The sequence below is a fragment of the Magnolia sinica genome, chromosome 11, assembly GCF_029962835.1.
Source record: "Magnolia sinica isolate HGM2019 chromosome 11, MsV1, whole genome shotgun sequence".
NCBI lineage: Eukaryota > Viridiplantae > Streptophyta > Magnoliopsida > Magnoliales > Magnoliaceae > Magnolia > Magnolia sinica.
In genome coordinates, this window is record NC_080583.1 from 16,020,628 (window position 1) to 16,042,390 (window position 21,763).

At 39.5% G+C, this 21,763-nt stretch overlaps 1 protein-coding gene across 1 annotated transcript in view; it reads left to right on the plus strand.

Moving 5' to 3' along the window:
• LOC131218032 (serine carboxypeptidase-like 18) overlaps nucleotides 1–21,763 on the plus strand; it is a gene marked incomplete at its 5' end in the record, with an annotated part of 85,680 nt that overhangs the window by 36,444 nt on the left and 27,473 nt on the right. The window contains 4 exons of the mRNA XM_058212714.1: nucleotides 9,235–9,294; nucleotides 11,415–11,498; nucleotides 12,294–12,404; nucleotides 19,830–19,888. Coding sequence (XP_058068697.1) covers nucleotides 9,235–9,294; nucleotides 11,415–11,498; nucleotides 12,294–12,404; nucleotides 19,830–19,888 — 314 coding nt within the window. The remainder of the gene's footprint in view (nucleotides 1–9,234; nucleotides 9,295–11,414; nucleotides 11,499–12,293; nucleotides 12,405–19,829; nucleotides 19,889–21,763) is intronic.

The window sequence follows — 21,763 nt, forward strand, 5'->3', positions numbered from 1 at the left end:
GAGCGTAAGAGACCTCACTACTCGCTTGTGGACAACCAATCACCAACAAGGCCTGAAGGTAGCAGACCCATTTACGAGCTGGTCAGACTCAGCCTAGCAATGCCTTCTCACACCAGGCAGGTAAGGCCACACCCCTATCCAACCGATTACACGACAGTGGGAGTCGCGGCCTACCCTCGTGCGCTTATGTATTCCACCCAGTCACGGCGTTGGAGCAGATCCTTGGTACCATGAAAGTTTTGAGAATTTCACCCATGAGCATCCTATGCACCCGGTATGCTCAACTAATATTTTCGATGTCCAGACATATGGCCATCCACGAATACTCCTGTGGAGGTAAGGCCCTGATGAAGTAAGGGTGGATATCCGCAAGCTATGCAATGCCAGATGCATGAATCACACAATCACCCATGCATCAATCCCAAGCATCCATCTCTTGGGAAGATACCAATATGTCCTACACAATGACACAATTATGGCCAATCACACCTTAACCAAGCATGCATATGATGCGTATGGGAGTGAGCCATGAAGATGAATAGGGGTGCCAATGAGGTGAAGATGAACTCTCTACCTAACTATGAAGGGTTTAGGTACTTAACTAATTCCTTATAAGGAATACAACCTCTAGTGAGGGCCTATATACCTGGGGTAGCGCACGAGACTAAGGAGAACAATGGTATGGGCCTAAATAGATGAAACAGGCCTAGCAAGGGTCTATGATGGACCTTTAACCACCCATAGAAGCCCATGGGCCTACCTTAGGGCCACTAATGTGGACATCCAACCACAATTAGTCCCCAAGAGGTAGCCCATCTCTAATTGATCATGGATCAAGGCTCAAGGACCACGCAACATCAGAAATAAGAAACGGGCAGCTATAGTCATACCATAAACACTCATATTGGGCTTTAGAAAGGGCGGCCCAAGGCCTGTCCAGAACATTGGTCTAAGGGAAACACACATAGCCCAACTCATAATTACCATTATGGGCCTATAGGGGAAAGGTTAGGGCTCAACATAAAGGCCACTAATCCCATATATTGTGGTGGCCTAGTGGGCAACCCATTGCTCAAACCACATTGGCAAATGTCATGCTCTTAGTCAAGTAAGTTGGGCCTATAACCCGGCCCAGGTATTAAAGTTGATTTGGTGGGCAACCCAGGGCCCATCTATTTGTGTAATCTGGCCCACTAACCCAACACAATAGTATGGTAAAAAAAAAGGCCCAAGAGTTCAATGAGCCTATCTGGAAAGTCCCAGCCCAATTGGGCCTAAAGAGTTCAACAATTAGCTACATTCATAGACCCAATTAAATTCAATTGTGGTAGGCCTCAAAAGTGCATTTATTAAGCCCAACATTTAAGGAACCGGTATAAATTATTCCCTCTAAGATCTTTACAATGTGGTGGGCCTCACTCCTCAAAATTTCAGCCCAAAGGCCAAGCATAATTATAACATGTTGCTGTCCTAAATTTGGGCACTCCATTGTAGTGGGTCTAGGGCCTTTAAAACTCTGGAAATTGAGGGCCAAGGCCCCTCATCATGTATACAATAAGAGAAAACTCAAAAGGTGGCCCACCATCAGGTGAAATATTTTTGAATTATGGTTTTATCAAGGCATATTGCTGGACTGCACAGCAGAAAATCTGGCAGTCCAACTATCTTGGCCCATTCTTTTGGATGCCCAAATGAGGTCAGTTGGGGCTGAAATTTTACAGAGTGATACTCCCATGGGTGAGCCACACCCTTATAAAAGTTTAGAATTTTTTGACATCTATAAATATTTTAATTCATTTAAAGAAATAAATCTGTCCTGAAAATCGAACTGATCTGGACACCATGTTGTAATGGGCCGGTCTACCCACCACTATGGTGTGTACAGGTACCCATTGGCCCCAAAATTTTTTAGTTGGGTCCCAACATGGGTGGTACACCTTTCTGTAAATTTTTATAATTTTTACACACCCAAAACTATTTTAATAAATTTTGGAATTCTAACCCGTCCAGGGTGGATTGTTGCTGGAACAGTGCAGAAAATCCAGACTGTCCACCTCACTTGGACCACACCTTTGGGACCCCTATGAATGTCAGATAGGGCTGAAATTTGGGAGACATCAAGATGAGATCCCCACCTTTTAGAAAAGTATATTTGGTGGTTATGAATAGTCCCCCCAAACAGTCCTAAAATCTGGTCTAAAATCAACCAGAAACTGTCTAGAAAATTCTGGACAGCAACATGTACTTGATAAAATTAATTATATAAGTTAAATAAAAAGGAAAAATGCTCTACGAACAAAGTGCTATGGCCCTCCCTAGTGGGCCCCACAAATGTACAAAATAAATCCCAAGGTTACCATACTTGCATGCATCAACAAAGGTCAGCAAATGGGACACCCAACCATAGTGTAGGTGGGTATGGATGTCCCACCCTAGCTGGACTTTTCTGGACTATCCAGGCCTACCAAGTGGACCACACACATCATCAGCAATCATAGGAAAGATGGAAGAAGGGAAAAGAATAATTCCGGCCATTGGGAGAAGGCTCCGTCACTATTGAGCCTTCCCCAACACAATCACACACATACATTGCATTTCCATCTATATTTCACCATGGATCTTCATCATGCATGATCTACACTTGAAATGAATGTATGAGATACCATTCCAACCATGATGCAAGGGTCTAGATGACCCATCAAGTTATGGAATGTGGAGAACCCTCCATGATGGGGTCCATCAAGAGGAAACCCTATGCATGGGACATGCATGCATAAGATGGACCATTTGGCTACATTCAAGGAATTGTGCAGGATCTCCACTATTGATTGGTGGGTCCTACACTTTTCGAATGAAAGAAGAAGAAGATCTACACTATGGAAAGGAGATTGCTTAGAATAAAGAAGCACCCACCTAAATATCTTCACCAAAACTTGGATCACCAAGCTCCAAATGCTCCAAGGAACCAAGATAGATGGATGAGATGGACTTTTAATGGATGTATTAAGAGGAAAAAGGAGGAGAAGGGGCTGGAGAATTTGGAAATTTTTGGAGGAAGGTTGCTAGGGAAGAAGAGAAGAGAGAAATAAATAAGAGGAAAAAAGAGAAAAATCTCTTTTAAGCTAAGTAATCATGAGTTTTTTACCTTGGATAGAGAAGAGAAATCATGGCAATAAGGAGTTAGAAACAATGTTGTAGGGTTATTAGGCTTTTTAGGTTAGTGGGTGGTGTTTTAGAGATGGGTGGTGTAAGGATAGGGCTTAGGTAGTGTGTGTGTGTAGTGTGTGTTGGAAATAGTTTCAAGAGATGGGACCTACCTAAAAATCTATGCACACCACCCCTAGGTGGGCCATATGATCATGATCAAGGGCTTAGAAAATGAAATGCACCCAACTTACGATCTACACATCGGATGGACGCATAAGATGCGTCATTAGAACCGCGGCGATGATGCGGTCACAATGGCATATGTCTCAACTCGATCCGAGTCGGGTCTTCACGACTGGGCTCACGGATGACTGCAAATACTATCCAAGGGTCACGAGTCACCGGGATTCGACCGGTAGGACCGCGGGATCAAGATGGACGGAATGCATACTCATACACACACATGCACAATGCGAACTCGGGTCGGGTCTCACATAAAATGACAACTTTGTTAGTGATCGAGCTGAGAATCGTTGTTTTAGAAATGAAATATTTGTATTTAGTAATAGTAACGGAATGTTTGAAAGATGTTCATCATAAAAAGGGCATCGTTAAGGCATCGAAATGGCGACTCTTGAAAAGAACATTTCTCCCTTCATCTTTAAAATAAGATATAATCTAATTTAATAAGAATAATCAATGGAAGCATGTTTCAAAATGGGTACCATATTCTTATGCAATCGAAATGGCTTCTCTTCTTGTTATTATGTCTGTCTACTTCACACCCAATGGATTTGTCGTAGCTTATGTAAATAAGGCCGAAATGTCACAAAGGTAGATACTGAAAAATGTTGATTTGACTATAGTCCGAAGCTAACAATTGTAAATAAGAACAGGGTGATTTCTACTTCACCCGTGGCATATAAAGCTAATGGAGAGTGGACAGTGGTGACATTTAGGAGAAGAAATGTTTAATCCACTCTTGTGAAAAGCCCAATCTCGTTAAGGACAATAAGAGGACCGATCACATGAAATATTGTAAGGCGTAAGCCCACCTTAGCTCCACCTTCACTCTACCCAAAAAGGACTGAAACGGCCTTCACCCCATAAGACTTTCCCATACTACCCATTATGATGGGAAATATGTTCATCACAGCTTCACCAAGAGTCCAAAGGGAGAAAGGGAAACCTATGATGACAAGCGAACCTTCGCTCGTGGTACCACCCATAATGGAATCAGTGTAAGCTTTCACATCAAAATTGTCCCGTTCTGAGTAAGATTTCAGGTCAAGCATCGGTTCGTTCTCCTTAACGTCACTAGTGACGGCATACTCATCCTCTTGTCAATTAGGGAGTAGGGAAGTGACAGTCTTTTGAAGAGGAGGGGACTGATGTAGAGCGGGTCACAGACACTTTTATGGCTAAGATGGACCAGAAAAGGCCCAATTAGAGGCGAAAGTGATCAAGATCATCAAAACATTAAAATAGTCGTATCTTGCAAACTAGAATGAGTTTTTCAGCGTATCAAATATGATTTTGGGGTAGGAGAAACTACTTTAGCCAACCAACCCTGCTATGCTAGGTTTCCCATGCCAGATTTTCTAGATGCCATTAGATCAACGGTTGAAAGTCCATTTAATTTCAGTTTTACTATTTATGGTAAGTTTTAATTTGATCATAACTTTTAATCCTTTGGGTTTTAGGAGTCGTGCCCAACATGAAAAGGGCTTAGAAAAATTAGGAGAATAACGTGCTTCGGCCAAATTGGACACTTACTATTTTTGGCCAAAAACCATGAAGTCTAGTAGAAATCATGACTATCTATAAATAGCAAGTTTATTATTTCTAGTAAGTCATGATTTTATGGGTGTTTGAGTTGGAGTTTGATTCTGAAACTTCTTCCTAGGATTGAGATTACTCTGCCACTCTTCTTTGCCTCATTCTGAAAGCTGCCTCCCCTATTAAATTCTTTGATTTTAGGCCTATTAGCCTTTGTAATTGCATCTATAAGGTCTTCTCTAAAATCTTTGCTGACATGTTAGGCTGCATTCTTTCGAAAATCATCTCAACGGAGCAAGGAGCGTTTATCAACGGTAGATCCATTGCTGAAAATTGCGCATTGGCCCAGGAAATATTCAAGGACATCAACAGAAAAGCTAGGGGTGGGAACATTATGCTTAAGCTAGATATGGAGAAGGCCTACAATAGGCTCAGCTGGGACTTCCTGTCTAAAGTCATACCGAAGTTTGGTTTTGATAAAAATTGGATTAAGTTGTTGCAAAACTGCTAGTCAAGCTGTTGGTTTTCAATCCTAGTCAACGGCGAGGCTACTGGCTTCTTCAAATCCTCTAGAGGGCTCCGTTAGGGAGACCTTATTTCACCTGGGCGGCCAAAGTCCTCAGCAGGGGCTTTACGCACCTGGTTTCCAATGGTCAGTGCCAACCCTACAAAATGCGTAGGAACTGCCCAGTCATCTCACACCTCCTGTTCGTTGACGACACAATCTTGTTCGCTAGTGGCAGTAGCTCCTCCCTCAGAAGTATCGCCACCTTCATTAAGGCCTACGGAAAGGCATTGGGTCAACGAGTCAATGTGCAGAAGAGCTTTTTCCTTATGGCCTCTTCCCAATAAGATGCGCAGCAGAGATCAGCTGCAGCTATTCTAGGCTTCAGTAAAGGTGCCTCCCCCTTCACCTACCTGGGCCTCCCCATCTTCAACTGCAGGCCTAGGCGAGCCTACTTTCTGCCACTCCTAAATAAAGGTGTCAACAAAATAGCCTGCTGGAAAGCTAGAATCCTCTCACAGGCTGGGAGACTAATGCTCCTAAACCACGTCCTTGCGGGGATGCCCATCCACGCATTTTCTTCTTCTGACGTCCTTGATAGTATCTTGAAAGACGTGCAGAGATCCTTTGTAGACTTCCTGTGGGGCTGGGAGGGAACAAGAAAAAGATGCCACTGGCATAGCTGGCAAGCGATTGCGCTCCCAAAAGCGGAGGGAGGCTCGGGGATCAATAGACTTTCTGCTGTCATGAATGCTTTCTGTCTTAAGATGGCTTGGTCAATCCATCATTGAGGAGAAGCTAGCTACTGGGCCAAGTTTATCAGAGCTAAGTATGTGTTTGATGTGAATAGACAAGGCTCGGGCCCTGCCTGTTCTTCGGCCTCTCCCCTTTGAAAACGTATTCACAAGCTGACTCCGATGCTATCTCCTTACTCTAGATGGCTGCTGGGCTGGGGTGTAACTACAATTTTTAGAAGACAAATTGGTCTAGATTGGGCGACCAACTAGATCCCAACACCCATGCTACAGGCCTCAGTTAATCAGCTGATAGGTCTGGCTGGCTGGGAAAACATCGCCCCCTGCACAATCTGCTTCCCCAGTTTGTTTTCAACCACATATGTAATGAAGGGATTTGTACATCCCCTATAGTTGACAAATGCATTTGGATGCCTTCCCCTTACAGGGAATTTTTTGTCAGCCTAACATCCAACATCCTTCGAAGGGTTTGGAACAACAAATTGCCCCCCAAGCTATCCTTGCTGGCATGGAAAATCATCCATCAGGCCCTCCCAGTTGATGATAGAGTCCAAACAAAAGGAACCTCTATTGCATCAAGATGCAACTGCTGCCCCGCTCGGTCGACTCCTCAAATGGAATCTATTGACCACTTATTTCTGCCGGGGACCAATGCCAAGGTAGTTTGGTCGCATTTCAGCAGGGCTGTGGGCATGGGCAGGTCTTTCCCTACGTTGGCAGTTGGTATGGCATCTCTCTGGTTGTCGGCGGCTTCAACTTCCACAAAAATCAGGCACATAGTGGGCCTTATCCTAGCTATAATATTCTGGGAACTCTGATGGCCAAGGAACGAGGCCCGTTTCGACGGTATCAATGCTCCTATCTACAAAATTCTGACTAATATTCGTCAATGGATCGACATGTTAAACCCGCTACTCCCTGCCCATCTCTCCACCAGCCGTTGCCCTACGCTACCCCTCCCTGTCTGGGGCAGGTCCAATCATCCCTATCAGCCCAACAGTCTTAGAGTGGTCAAATGGGCTAGGCCGCAGGTAGGTTGGATAAAAGTGAATGTGGACGGTTCAACGAGAGGCAACCCGGGCTCCTTAGGTGGGGAGGGGCCTTGCAAGAGATGATGTTGGTAACGCGCTCTTTGCGTTCGCCCACTCTTACGGCTTCGATTCCAATACTCGAGCTGAAATCCGAGCTATTCCGGATAGTCTAAACCTTTGCGCAGACCAAGGTTACACGCAGGTGGAGGTGGCTAGTGACTCCCTATCCGTGGTCTCTGCCCTCGGCTCCGGCGCCTCCCTTTCCTGGTCTATGTGGTATTGGCGAAAGAGGATAGAGGCCCTCTCTTGATCCTTGTCTGCTTCTCCCACTGCCTAAGAGAAGACAACTCCCCGGCAGATGAGTTGGCTTGCATGGGGCGTGACAGAAGGGAAAACCTCTTTTTCCACAATGTTTCGTCTCTCCCGGGTAAAAATCTTGGTCTAATATTCTTAGATAAAACTAGGCTGGGTAACTTTCGTCAAGCCTATCCTGCCCCAATGCTCCTGCTCCTTCTGTTCTGTTTCTTCTTATGATGGGAGGGGCCTTCCGGGGGTTCTCGGTTTTTGTTTTTTTTTGTTTTTCTTTTTCAGGACTGAGATTACTATTTAAAGGATTATAATTTCATTTTTATCATCAATTAATTTATTTTCAAATTTATTAAAAATTACTTTTATTTTCCCTATATTCAGGGATTGGCTAAATCTCTGTGAGTAGTCCAGGGAAGCTCTATAAATTCGGAGTAATTATCCCTTGAGGATGGCGGTGCTTGACCTCATCACGTCCATGCCAACCTCACTGATGCACACTACTTGAGCACCTTTCACTGAGAGGGCATAAGCCTGTCCAATCATTATAACACAGGTAACAATCCCCACGACCCACTAGCCACCTAGCTTCACTTTCAAGAGGCGGGGTGAGGCTACAAATCCATCTCCAGCAAGAGGAATCTGATCTAATAATTGCCCGAGAGGAATTAGAGGGCTCCAATTTATATTTTCCCCGCATGAAATCTACCGTGCATTCTACCAATGCTTTAAATCGGTGTTTTGAATATTGTATCAATTACCATCGAGGCGGCCACATATCACCCCAGTGTTGGGCTGCTTTGGGTTGATGCATGCCAATACAGCTATATCGGTCATGGGTGATACTTCAAAACCTGTAATATTGTTCATGGGTGATACTTCAAAACCTGTCTTCAACAGATTTTATGCCCAAGCAACATTAACATCTTGTAGCCAAACTAACACCTTTTTTGCCGAACCATGGCATCTGATGGCAGACAACCAACAAATATTTTCCGAGACTATGAATTCAGCGTGCATTAACATATTAATGAACCAAAATTGTGAAATCTACTTTAACTAAGGGTGCATTTGGCTGCACCAAATGTCATAAAATTTCATGAGTGTAACCACCAACCGCACCATAAACCACAATGCCATAATCAGATGGGTTGAGCAATCGAAACCTATGTTTCATGAGGCTTGTTAGTTGAGATTTCACAGTTGGATATTCTCCATTTTAGTCATCTAATTAATTTCTCAGTCAGCTAGTTATACAATAGAATGGAAAATGATATAAACCTATCATAATAGGGTAGACATCCAATAGCAAGATGACAGCTCATGTCCAACATGGGGCTTTTAAGAAAAAAAAATAATCAGAAGAAAATGTTTGAAAAGTCTTTTTAGACCCCCTTTTCCCTCTTTGATTAGATGTCTAACCTCTTATGATAGGTGATAACTGTTGGTTATTTATTTACCTATGATACATTTAAATTAATACCCATAATTTGGGTAGTTCAGTCTGACTTACCTATGCAAATTTATCTCATTGGATGCATCATGTTTTACATGCCCACCATTATCATCACCATCATGATCATCCATCTTAATAGCATTCATCACCGTGCTCACCAGTACCTCCCGAAAGCAAATGAGGTTCATCCAAGACCACAGATCTCAACCACATCCATATGATGGGCACAATATCTGTGGTTGAAAATTGTTACAGGGTTATTTACTTGGGAACCCAGGAACAGATCCAAAGTTACCTCAAGAGTACCGATTCCACGTAGGTTGGGGATCATGTAGGACGAACTCTTCGGGTGATTGTATGCCCTAAATACACAAGTACATAACCATGGGACCCAAATCAAATATGTTCATTTTACATCGCACTTATATTCAAATCATAAGATTATTTCCCTCGAGGATACATATGGGGTTTCTAGTTTGTACAGGGAGGGTGGGGCCACCATGGGGTGTGTATAGAATTCCATGGGTCTAACATGTTTGCCCCATAATGAAACTAAAATGTCTCGGGAATCATGCCAATCCAACCATCAAGTGAGCTGCCACGTGAATTTTAAGGCTTTTTATGCTTTCTCTGTTTTTTTTTTTTTTTAAATAAAAAAATACGTGGCCTATATGTTGATTCAATCACCATATTTTTGGCTATCCTATTTTCATAGTAGGGCACTGTTAGATGGCTTGGATGTCATACACAAGCTATGGTAGGCCCCAGACATGGTATTTGCACATTTTCTCAACTACAACATGAAAAAGTTATCACTTGCAATACATGTAGATCATCGTAGTCATGATCACCAGCATCTCATAAAAACAGAACAGATTAAGCATATCAATCTCATGAATATGACGGCCACAATATCAATGGTTGGAAATTGTCGCAGGGTTACTCTATTGGAAACCCGGTAACGGATAGCAAGTTTGATGGTGACTCAGTGGTACCACATCTACACGGGATGGGGATTATATCGGACGAACTGTATGAGGTGAATTCCATGCCCCCCTATGGACACGACTGCCATCTGTTCATGCATCGCTCCTATAATACTTGTTTTGAAACAATGGGGCCAATGGGTCATTGATCTAGATCACTGGTCAGTTAAGTGTAAGAGTTCTATAAGGTGGGCCTTATTGATCAACGGTCTGAATTGTCCTAAGGGTTAGATAATTTGATCGACTGTATCTGTGTACTCTATGCAAGTATAAATCAGCGTTGGAGCCTAGAGGAGTTTGAAACCCATCAAAACTCCTCTCCCTAAATGCTGTAGACAAATTTGCAATCTCAGTTTCACTTAATTACTATATGTGTGTTATAATTATAGCATCCTACCCCCTAAACAAATTTAGATGCATCACAACTAAGTGGGGTGCATAGGTACACCTAATCACTTTATCCAATCCTTAGGACAATCCAGACCGTTGATCAATAAGACCCACCTTATAGAACTCTTACATTAGGCTCCTCCACTGATGGACCATACCCCAAGGGTCTACCTTAGGGCAATGGTACATCCAAGGTGGGCCCAGCAAACAGACGGTCTAGATTGGTAATCACTTGTTTCATAAGTTAAGAACACAAAAACTCGATTCAACTCAAAACCCAGTCGAGTCAATTTGGACTGAAAATTTGATCCATTTTCTTGAACTTAATTGTTCAAGTATTGTCTGATATTTAAAGATTATAAATAATGCCGAGTTGCGACGAATCAACTTGAGTTTTTTGTTGGGTTCTGCCGAGTTTTTCTTGAGTTTTGACCTAGTCATGACCAGATCAAGCTTTGTCGAGTCTTATTGAAATATGGTTAAGCGGAGTTGAGTTTGTTCGAGTTTTTTAAACTATACTGAAAACCTGAAGATACTGTTGAACCCTGTCTTTTCGACTTTCCACCTAGTCGCACAATGAAAGGGCCAACAAGATGAACGGCTCCTACTACCCAGGGTCACAGTATTCTACTGGTAGATGCACCACAAACTATAATTTCAGGCAGACTGGTGTGTCCTGCTGAAATGGATGAAAGATGGAAGGCAGGTATTCTGCTCACAGCTGAAGTGCAATTGTAGCCTGCTAGGTGGGCCATGTGGATTGGTGTGAGAAGCACTTCCTAAGGCAGGGCCCACCATAGACAGACCATGGAATCTCCTCCTTTGCCGTAAAAGAAAAGGAAAAAAAAAAAAGGCCAAGCAAACCATTGCCCCTTCTATGATTGTATTTATCATACTGAATACCTAGGATCGTTTGGACAATCCATCCTGTGGTTTAACCAGGACCATAATTTATGGTGTGTCCTGCCTATTGAACCGTAAGTCTGATAATCCTTACACATGGCCCAACTAGCTGACGACTTCATTTTAGTGATGATGGTTTCATGTTCTTGGTTTCAGGCCGTCAAGAAGAGTTGCAAAGGTGACGACTATACAAACCCAACCAATCCGCAGTGTAAAGAAGATCTTCAAGCAGTAAACAAGGTGAGCTACGGATCAGACATCAAACTTCATGCGTACAGCATAAATTCTCCCACACGTGTTGACATGGTACATGTGTTTGAGAACTGAGCCATCCATAAAGTGGTCACCATGGTTAACGTTCCTTATTCCAAAATCAGCTGACTCATTCAGGAGGAAAACTCGTTTGTGAAGAAACCTCTAAAACATCTGTTGCCCACTCAAGCTCTTTGGGGCCCACCCTTTTGTATAAATAAAATCAACCCAGTCCGTCGGATCGTTCGTCAATGCTACAGCGCTGGGACCAAAAATCATCGAGATCCAATACTCAGGTGGGCCACACACAACCATATGTATGTGTTAGGCCCCATTGTGTATATATATCTTTCATCAAACCCGTTCATCAGGTGTGATTCACGGCGATGAAGGGAATATACAAAAATCAGCCTTATCAAAAACTCAGGTGGCGCACAGTAATTTAACGGTTTAGGTACAATTTTACAGCGGACCATTGGAGTGGTCCAACTGGGTTTTTTTTTTGGCAGGCTGATATCGTGTATATACAGTGAATGTAAGGGTTTTCACCTGGTGAAAGGTGTGTATTTCACATAAACCAGATAGATGATTCCGATGCATTTCCCACCTGATGACTGGCCTGAACTGATTTTTTAGATGGGATATCACCTCCTGTGAATGTCCCCGATTCCATTACACGTGTACCATGTGAGAACGTGTGGGTTGTTTATGGAAACAACATTCCTGTTTGCATGGGCCTGTTTACACCATTTCATTTTGCACGGTAATCTTTTGTAAATGCAGTGCGAGTTTGGACTAAATAGAGAACAAATATTGGAACCCATTTGTTTTTGTGCTTTCCCAATGCCCGAAGAAATGGATAAGCAGAGAAGATCAATGGAAGAGGATTCAAGGGTTTGCCACCCCTTTCAAGCACCCTTCCAACCTTCTGATTGTAGGGTAAGAGCACCTGTATGCCTACATCTACTGAATATTTATTTGCATATGTATGATACTCTAGTTTTTAATTTGCAACATGTGCATGCGCGTGTATGTCCTCGGAAAAATAAAAAATAAAAAATAAAAAAATGAAAAAGAAAGAAGAAGAACTACTGTGGGTGGTCATGCATCGAAAGCAACACATCACTGGGAAAAAAAAAAAAAAGGAAAAAAGAAACCATCCATTATTTATGCCAAAAGAATTTTGTCTGTTTAGCAACTTGATTACACTGGGCATTTACATGGTATATTTTCAAATATGTTATCCGATCGTCAGACGAGAAGATACGACTCGACCTTACAATAGCCTTTCATATGCTCGACCTTATAGTAACATTTCACATATATATATATATATATATATATATATATATATATGGGAAAAGGTACTATGCGCTCGACCTCATGGTAAGCTCCCGTGAGGTTGAGCTGTGTGGGCCCCATCGTGATGCATGTCGACCATCAACACCGTGCATTTGATGGGTCCCCTCTAAATTATGGGATATCCCAAAAATCAGCCGTATAGGGAACTCAGGTGCGCCATACCATCTAAAATCATGTGAAGACACCGTTAAAATATATAAAAGCACTTGGTGGGGCCCACATGAGATTTTAATGCTGTTGAAACTTGGTCTGAACCCTCATCCAAGTGGGACACACATAATGGATGGGCTGGATTTGCAAACCACATCTCGGTGGGCCCAAAAAATTGATTATGAATGTTTTAATGGTGCACGGCCCCTCCCCACTTCTATATGTGGTGTGGCCCACACAAGTCACGAATTGACTTGATTTTTGAGACCTAGGCCCACGATGGAATGGTGCATCTGACTGATGGGGTAGATGTTCGAAACGCATCACGGTGGGGCCCACACAGCTTGACCTCATGGGATGGACTCATGAGGTTGAGCGCATAGTACCTTTTCCCTATATACATACATATATATATATATACATACATATATATATATATATATATATATATATATATATATATATATATATATATATATATATATATATATAAGTTTGTGGAGCACATTATGGCTTCATCATTAAGTTGGACCTCGGTCATAGAAAATAATAATATTCATGTCCATATAGCAATTCACAAAAATGACCATTTGACATAATCATTCATGCATCGATATATCAACTTATCATCACAACATAACAATCATAGCAACCAAATCCATCATAATGTAAAAGAGAAGAGAAATGGTGGGATTCATTCACGTGTACTTGGCAGAGATAAATCTGCAAAATAGTTGTACATGTTTGAATCTAGGATCCCTAATACATAATTTAAACCAATCATGAATTGATCTAATTATTCCATCCAATGGGGCTCATCTTTGATTAAATCATGGTGACCCACTCACATTTATTTATTTTGTAATTTAAGTTCAAGGTGCATCATGTATATTATAAGCTTATTAAGCCATCTTTTCGAAATTCAGAAACTGGAAGATCGGTCCAGGAGTCAAACGATCGATCCCTTTAATCAATCGACACGGATTGAAGAATCCTCGATTAAATTGAACATTGATTGGGAAGTTCCGGATTTTCATAACTAAAGTCAGTGGATAAATTTTGACCTTTTCGATCGATCGGAAACCTATCCTCGATCGATCTAGAAAAATTTTCAAAATTCACATTTGCTTGCTAGACAAAAATTGACCTATTCGATTGATAGATTTCAATCAGTTGATTCAATTTAGATGCCCAATTTCACACTTTTAGGGTTTTCCTTACTTTTTAAGCTTTTATGGATCTTTGATATGCTTAAGTTAGATCCAAACCATCCATTGATTTCCACACCATCGAATTAGGAAAAAATCAAAAGATTTTGAAATCCACACCATCCTAAGATCCATAATCCTCTTATGGTATATTTGTCATTAATATCATCCTTTCGTTGTTGTGGACAATCCAACAGTCAAATCCATCTAAGATCTTGGGTAACATCACAGATCTAAATTAGAATCAAAATGAATTATGTAGGTTGACCTGATACATCAAAAAGTCTAACGAATGACCCAAAATACAAAGTAGTGACTGACATTAACTCTGATTGGTGCGGCTTGCCCCATGGTCAAATCATTATAGAATTTGGGGCCCTTATGTATTTTGGCCTTAGGAAATATATGATCCAAATGGATCTGAGTTGACACTATCAGATAACCCATGACAATCTCTATGGCAAAAGATCTCGCTTAAAACATTCATCTTATTATCATAACTTCCTAGAGATCATAGTGATGAATGTGAGGTCGATCTACCCTATTCATGGTATAGATCAGGGGATTATTAAATAAAAAAACACAAGAAAATATATAAAGAATGAGTTTAGGAACTTAGTGGCAACCTATTTTATAATTTTGTGCAAAAAGTTATTTAATATAGTGGCAAATATCAATCCTCTGGCTTCTCTATCATCTAAGAGTGTTTCTATCAGTGTGACAAGTGTTTTATTTTTATTAAGGATTATAAAGCTAAATTTATAATTTAATTAATCCATGATTTTATATGGAAAAATTTAGGGATGTTACACATGGTATTAGAAGGCACGTTTACCTCGTTAAAGGTAAGCGTTGATGTTAAGATCCAATTTGTCCCGAGGAAAGAAAATAGTATACCCTATAGTCTCGCGAGAATGGGGAGTAGTCTCCAATCAAACACATCTTCTCATTGTCTCAAATCTTTTAAAGGCTCTTAGCGGTGCATTATTTCGTGATAGAGTAGGGATGGGGTGTTTACGATAGAGCAGAGGATGGTCCTCCTAATGCCCTTGGCTTTGCCATTATGGGGTAATATAATAAATGTTCCCAATGCTGTTCTAGTTGTCGTAGGACTATCTGAATTGTATGTAGCCTTTTCTCTTATATAAAATAAAGTTGTTATTGAAAAAAAAATAAATACTATGTTATAGGAAAATTAGGACCTTAGACAATTGGATAGGAGGTCCTTTTTCTTAAACGAAAAAAAAAGAAGGAAAAAAGGACCTTAGCAGTTGGATACAAGGTCCATTTCAATGATCTAAACCATTGATATTACAGGTCTCACCATGAATCTAGGGTTTAAGAAAAACTTTCGAATTGGAATTATTTGGACCCTTTCTGATGGGATTTCTTCAAATTATACAATGGAATAAGAATTTCTCCAAATCCAAAAACGAAATCCTAATCCCAAGATCTCCTAAATACAATCATGCAAAATTTCTCAAATATAATAACTAACTTGAGAAAGTTAGATCATACCTGGAATTTGACAATATGTGTTGATCGAATGTCGATGATGATTCTCCAAACTAGGAGGTATATCCTGGTACCGTAGAGATCTAGATAACCCAAGAAATTTCCTCTGGTAGTGCCATGGAATCCCACAACCATACAAAAGGATAAACCACACCATTTATTTTCTCCATAGAGTTTTCTCTCTTTTATTTGATTTACACACCCAAGGGAAAAGGTGTGAAGGGCTTCTCATATTTACTTCTCTAGGATATCAAACAAATAAGGAGTAAGCTAAGGTTTTAAAGTAATAACAATATGTTACTTCACCACCCTGTGCACAACTTTGTAACCTAGTATGAGGGAAGCGCATCAATCTACCTCATCTATCCATATACTCATGATCCTCTGTTGCCATATCCATCCATTAATAATCATATACTATGCCAAGTAGAAGTGGACCATCAAGTTATAATCAAGTGTGATCAGAGCAATTTTAACTGTTAGAACAAAACTTTAGCAGTTAAAAACCCTTGAAACCCTTGACGAGTACTTAATTTATACAGATCAAAGCCATAAACATGTTCATAAGCAAAGTAATTGATCATTTGTTGTACCGTGCAAGAATCAACAACTTCTGATGTAAGTACGTAACTACATTCACTTTATTGGCCCCTGCATGGACCTCAAAGGAAGAGATAAAGTCGAGCAATTAAGATCATGACTCTTACATATCTTCAACTCTAAATATTAATAATCTTTCATGCATCAAGTATTGATCTCATGATCATAGTCCAGGCTAATAGGCCCTCAGACTATTGACTTGATCTCGATCCACCAATGAAAGTGACTAAAAGTTTGAACTTGGATTCTTTGTTCATGGCATACACAGTCATGTGTAGGATAAGAGTAAGGCATAAACCAATACCAAGTTGATTCTTGATGATAGAAACTGTCCATCATGACCTGAGTTAGTCCACTCACACAAGATAACCATACATCTCATGAATTGATGTCCCATACATGTCTCATATACTTGTGATGGTCATGATCTAACAAGGTACTGAGATCCATGGACCATGACTCTCTTAAGTCAATGATTGCCATGTCCAATCTTAAGTTCCTAAGAATTATCAGAGGAATCGCTCCTTAATAAACAATAACAAAGATTCATGGCAATAATATACACAGAGGATTAATGGTATGTCTGCCAAGAACTCATGGTCATTATGATCTACAGTTGAGATCACCCTAATCATATCCACATGATTAATTGATTAGAGCTTACATTGGTTTTTCCAGGACACTGGCTCCAACTCTTTGATTATTCAAAGGTTAGAGAGAATATTCATATTAAAAAAATAAATCAATTAAGTGATCAAAAGGTTGGAATATTCATTTTAAGAGTTTTTAATATTTGGATTTTCCCCTTAAACCTAGCAGGGGCATGCAAAAAGAGAAGAGATCATTATGAATTGTCATTGAATCCAAAAGGAAAGAGAAAATCTCTATATAAAAAATTAATATCATTGAATGTAAAGTATTGGATATAATGTATTTGATGGCCCTAATCTAACTAAGAATAGAAAATCTTCTTGAAAGAGTAAAAATAATAAAAACATATTAACTTAACTTATAAGCAACTCTTAAATGAGAATAATAAGGACTTTAGACCACAATCAAACTCTTAGAATTCTAAAAATAGACAAAATGGAACTTACTAAAATAGTAAATTTTAACTTAAAACCTTAATTCAACTCTAAAACGATTGAGTTTTGCAAAGTCACTTGGGGGCGAATGGACAACTAGAGCATAGAGCTCGTTGATAACTTTTTAAATATATATTATACATGTAAAATAGATAACTAACTGAAACGTTATGGCATATGTAATGTATAGTGTGCCTTTAGACCATTTTTTCATTATTAAGGCCCACTACTTCAATTTTTTGTAATCCTGCCCATTTATTGAGTAGTCCTTTATCCATCCTATATACCCTTCCAAGGTGAGGCCCATTATATGAATATTTGAACCACTAAAAGATTATTCTAGATCCAACCAATAAAGTTCCAACTTATTCTATAGACTACATTAGAATATACTCTAACATACCTAGGTTAGTAGGTCCGGGTAATGTTAGGGTAGGTCTGGGTAATGTTAGTCTATTCCTTGATAGGATAGGTCTAAGTATTGTTAGGCCACGGTGATGTTTCTCTCTTTTGGGAGGGGAGTATATGATAGGCGGGCCCTGACATCTTTTTGGTGCTTTTGGCTAGCCCAAATTTCAGTGTTCTATTATATAACTTTCATTGTCTCAATAAATTTGGTTTTTTATTAAAAAAAAACTCAGGTTAGTAGAAAAATATGTGTTGGAGAGAGTAACATTCTCTTTCCATAGTAAAAATATATTTAGTAGAAAAATCATTATAAATGATTTAATGCCATTTTTAACATGTAATTTTGGGATAATAAATCATTATAAATGATTTAATGCCATTTTTAACATGTAATTTTGGGATAATATTTTCAAAGTGATGCTTTTAATGGTGTTAAGTGCTTGAACATAAAATTTGAAATCTTGATCTCGAAGGGTCAATTAGCGTCGAGGAGAACTACCCAGTGGTGGTGTTTAACCTTTGGTGTGGATTGTTTCCCTTCCATGCTAGCTATCTTTCTGATCCTCATATTCTCAGCCGGAGATCTAAAACGAACGAAATGACTATAGGTTTGAAGACTTTAAGGTTTCTGTAGGGAGAACTATATATATGTTGGATTCAGGTCTAGTTTTGCCTACTTAGAAACTATTTCCCCCCTCTGAAAGTTAGTCTCCTCGCTATAAAGCAGTCTTTTAATGAACTGGGAATTGTTACTAGGCAACCTTGTTGTTCATCCTTCTCTCTCTCTATAAATGGATAGACAGAGCAAGGAGTTGATCAAAATCAATGTGGATTGCTTATCTTGTGGGAATGTAGGTAATATTGGGTGAGGGGTGTTGGTAGAGGAAGCAATGGAAACTTTATCTTCATCTTTAGTAATGGCTATGGCCTCGGGTCCAATGTCAGAGCGGAGGCTCAAGCGCTTCTTAAGGGTCTTACCCTCGGAAGCAGATTGCATATTAACTTAACACATTTAGCTTACTGAGTAAACTCAATGGGGTCCATCATGATTTATGTAGTTTATCCACTCAGTCTATCCATTTTACTAGATAATTTTAGACCTTAAACCCAAAAAATGAATCATATCCAAAGCTCAAGTGGACCACACCACAAGAACCAGTGTGAATTGAACATCTACTAGTGAAATTTTTTTGAAGGCCACAGAAGTTGACTATATTTGTGTTTTCCCTTTATCCATGCATGTGTGATCTTATGAATCGGTTGGATACCAAATAAAATCAATATGGGCCCTATAAAGGTTTCAACAGTGAAAATTGTTATTCCTACTATTTCCTATGGTGTGGTCCTCTTAAGCTTCTGGTATGCTTTTGGGCCCAACCAGTAAATTTAGTTGGAAAAATGGATGGACGACATTGATAAACTGCATACAAAAAGAGTAGGTCCAACACAGTTTACTTAGTATGATAAAAGCGTACTAACTAACTCAATATGCGACCAGATTTCCTTACCCTCAAGGTGGACCTTGATAACGAAATCCAATTTACTTACCCTTAAGTAGGAAAGGTCATCCAATTGACCCCTTTGGTATATGTACGTGAGACAAGATTAATTCCCTCAAGAGGGGCGTAGAGGTTAAAATTATCTATGCTCCTCGGGAAGTGAACAATGTAGTTGACGCTTTAGCCATGATATGTAGTGAGGAGCGGGTTCATAGGTCCTTCCTCACGGTTGCAGCTCTCCCGATTCCTAGTCGTGGAGCTTTGGACCTAGAATGGGTGGGGATGGGTTCTATTATAAAGAAAGGCAGCATGGTATAATGTTCTAGCTTTGGAGGCCTAGACTTATTTTTTGCACCGTCAGGCTTCCCAGTTGTGTCATCCAGTTTGTATAGCCCTTGTGTTTCTTAGTAATGAAAGTCAAATTTTATTTAAAAATAAAAAAAAAGAGTTCTTTAAAGTGACAAGTTATTGTGCAAAAATTTTACTTTGCAGCATGCTAAAGCTAGAAATGCCAGAAACCCTGTTACAAATTACAATTCAAGTTTAAAGAGGCAATTTCTACCTTAAATATTTATTTAGACATACCACTAAAACCAAGGTCCAAAGATGAAACATCACACTAGCAGCCTGTTTGGATTGCCACCTGAAATTGTTAATTTTAAATTTGGCTAATGAATTAGCCACTAAAAAGCCAACTTACAAAAAATGTTATTTTTTTTATTGCAAAAGGCTTCATAGAAATCACTTCAAAACCAACCCTAAAGAAAGTGATTATTCCATTCTAAAACCTAATTACATCGTATCTTCATCATTTCTCACGTTAATTTTCTTTTGTGAATTTCTTTCCAATAGTTTGATCATATTTTTGCACCTTCGTCGAACATTTACATGTTTAAAATTAGAAGACTCATCCCCTTCTCCAAACCCCTAAATTGACTTGGTTTCATTTGATAACTAAGGCCATGATTGTCATGCCCCACAATTTGAATATAGAGTGTGCACCTTCAAACCCGAGTTATGGATCATAACTGATACTTCAAGTGTACATAATTCAATTCATCATACATTTGCTCGAAAGTATAATTTATCGTATTATATATTTTCACCAAATTAACATCCATATATCCATGCAATCACATACTTTTCTATCATTAAATCTATCACATTCTTAGCTACATAATTAAATTTCGAAGTTCAACTATGTCTACCCATCTGGGACCTTATTCAACTATAATATCAAGTATCATTCAAAAAATTCATAATTATAAACAAATCTAAATTAAATCTAAACATCAGTAACTATCAATAAATTATCCATCCAACATAGCAAGTTCATCTTTTGCCAGATATGACCATTGATCCCATGTTTCATTCGCCAACTAGGCCACATTCTCTGGCACTTGGTTTAGATTACCTGTCTTGTTCACACCTATATGGTTGTCAATATACAATATTAGTTGTCTAGGCTATGAGTGAACCCATCATGGTTCATACATAACAAATTAAAATAGCATAAGCAATATCCAATATATGTGTGCACCTTCTTGGGTTGGATATCTGTCAACCTACATATGCACGTGGGGTAGGCTTCTACTATATGTAGTCATGGGCAAGGTCCACGTCTACTCCATGAGTAGGCTTCCACTAACGTGGGCATCTGACAGGGAATCTTTCAAGAAACCATTCATAGAGATCCCTCAGGAATCCGAGCATAAGGTGTGCACGCAGTTATTTAGAGTGGGCCTATAAGAATCAGCACAAGAATGCTATGGATGCATGTAATGCATGTTCAATGTCTTTGCATCATCATATGCAGTCAACATATACATCTCTATATATGAGAGGAAATAATGAATTCATAATTGTAATGTTTTGCATGTCAATAGATTCAATTTTATGTTAATAATTGTTCCAAAACATGAATCATATAACAAGGATCATCTTAGTATGATAAACCATCATCTTAATAATTATATCAATCATAGCAAGTATAACAATCATATCAATCATAGCATTCATATCATCTATCTTAATCGTACAAATATGATATACGTTAGGATTCACTTACCTATTCTTGGTGGAGCTAAATCCGTCAAACACTTGCATTCTTTGGAATCTAAAATCTAAATCCCTATTAAATAGTTCAAAATTTCATGAATTTAATTTAGTTATTCTATCCAATGGAGTTCACCATTGGTCAATTCAAGATGATCCACCATTAATCCATTAAGGTCTTATTAATTCATTAACTCAGTTTGAAAAAAAAATAAAATCAAGGGTCTGTCGATTAATATGATAGATCGATTGAGCTAACTTGAGGGCCCTCGGTTGATCCTTTGACCAATCGACCATGGATAAATGAATTTTGAATTTTAACATCTTAATTTTAAGGACACTTTTGGTCACCTTTGATCGATCGAACCTAC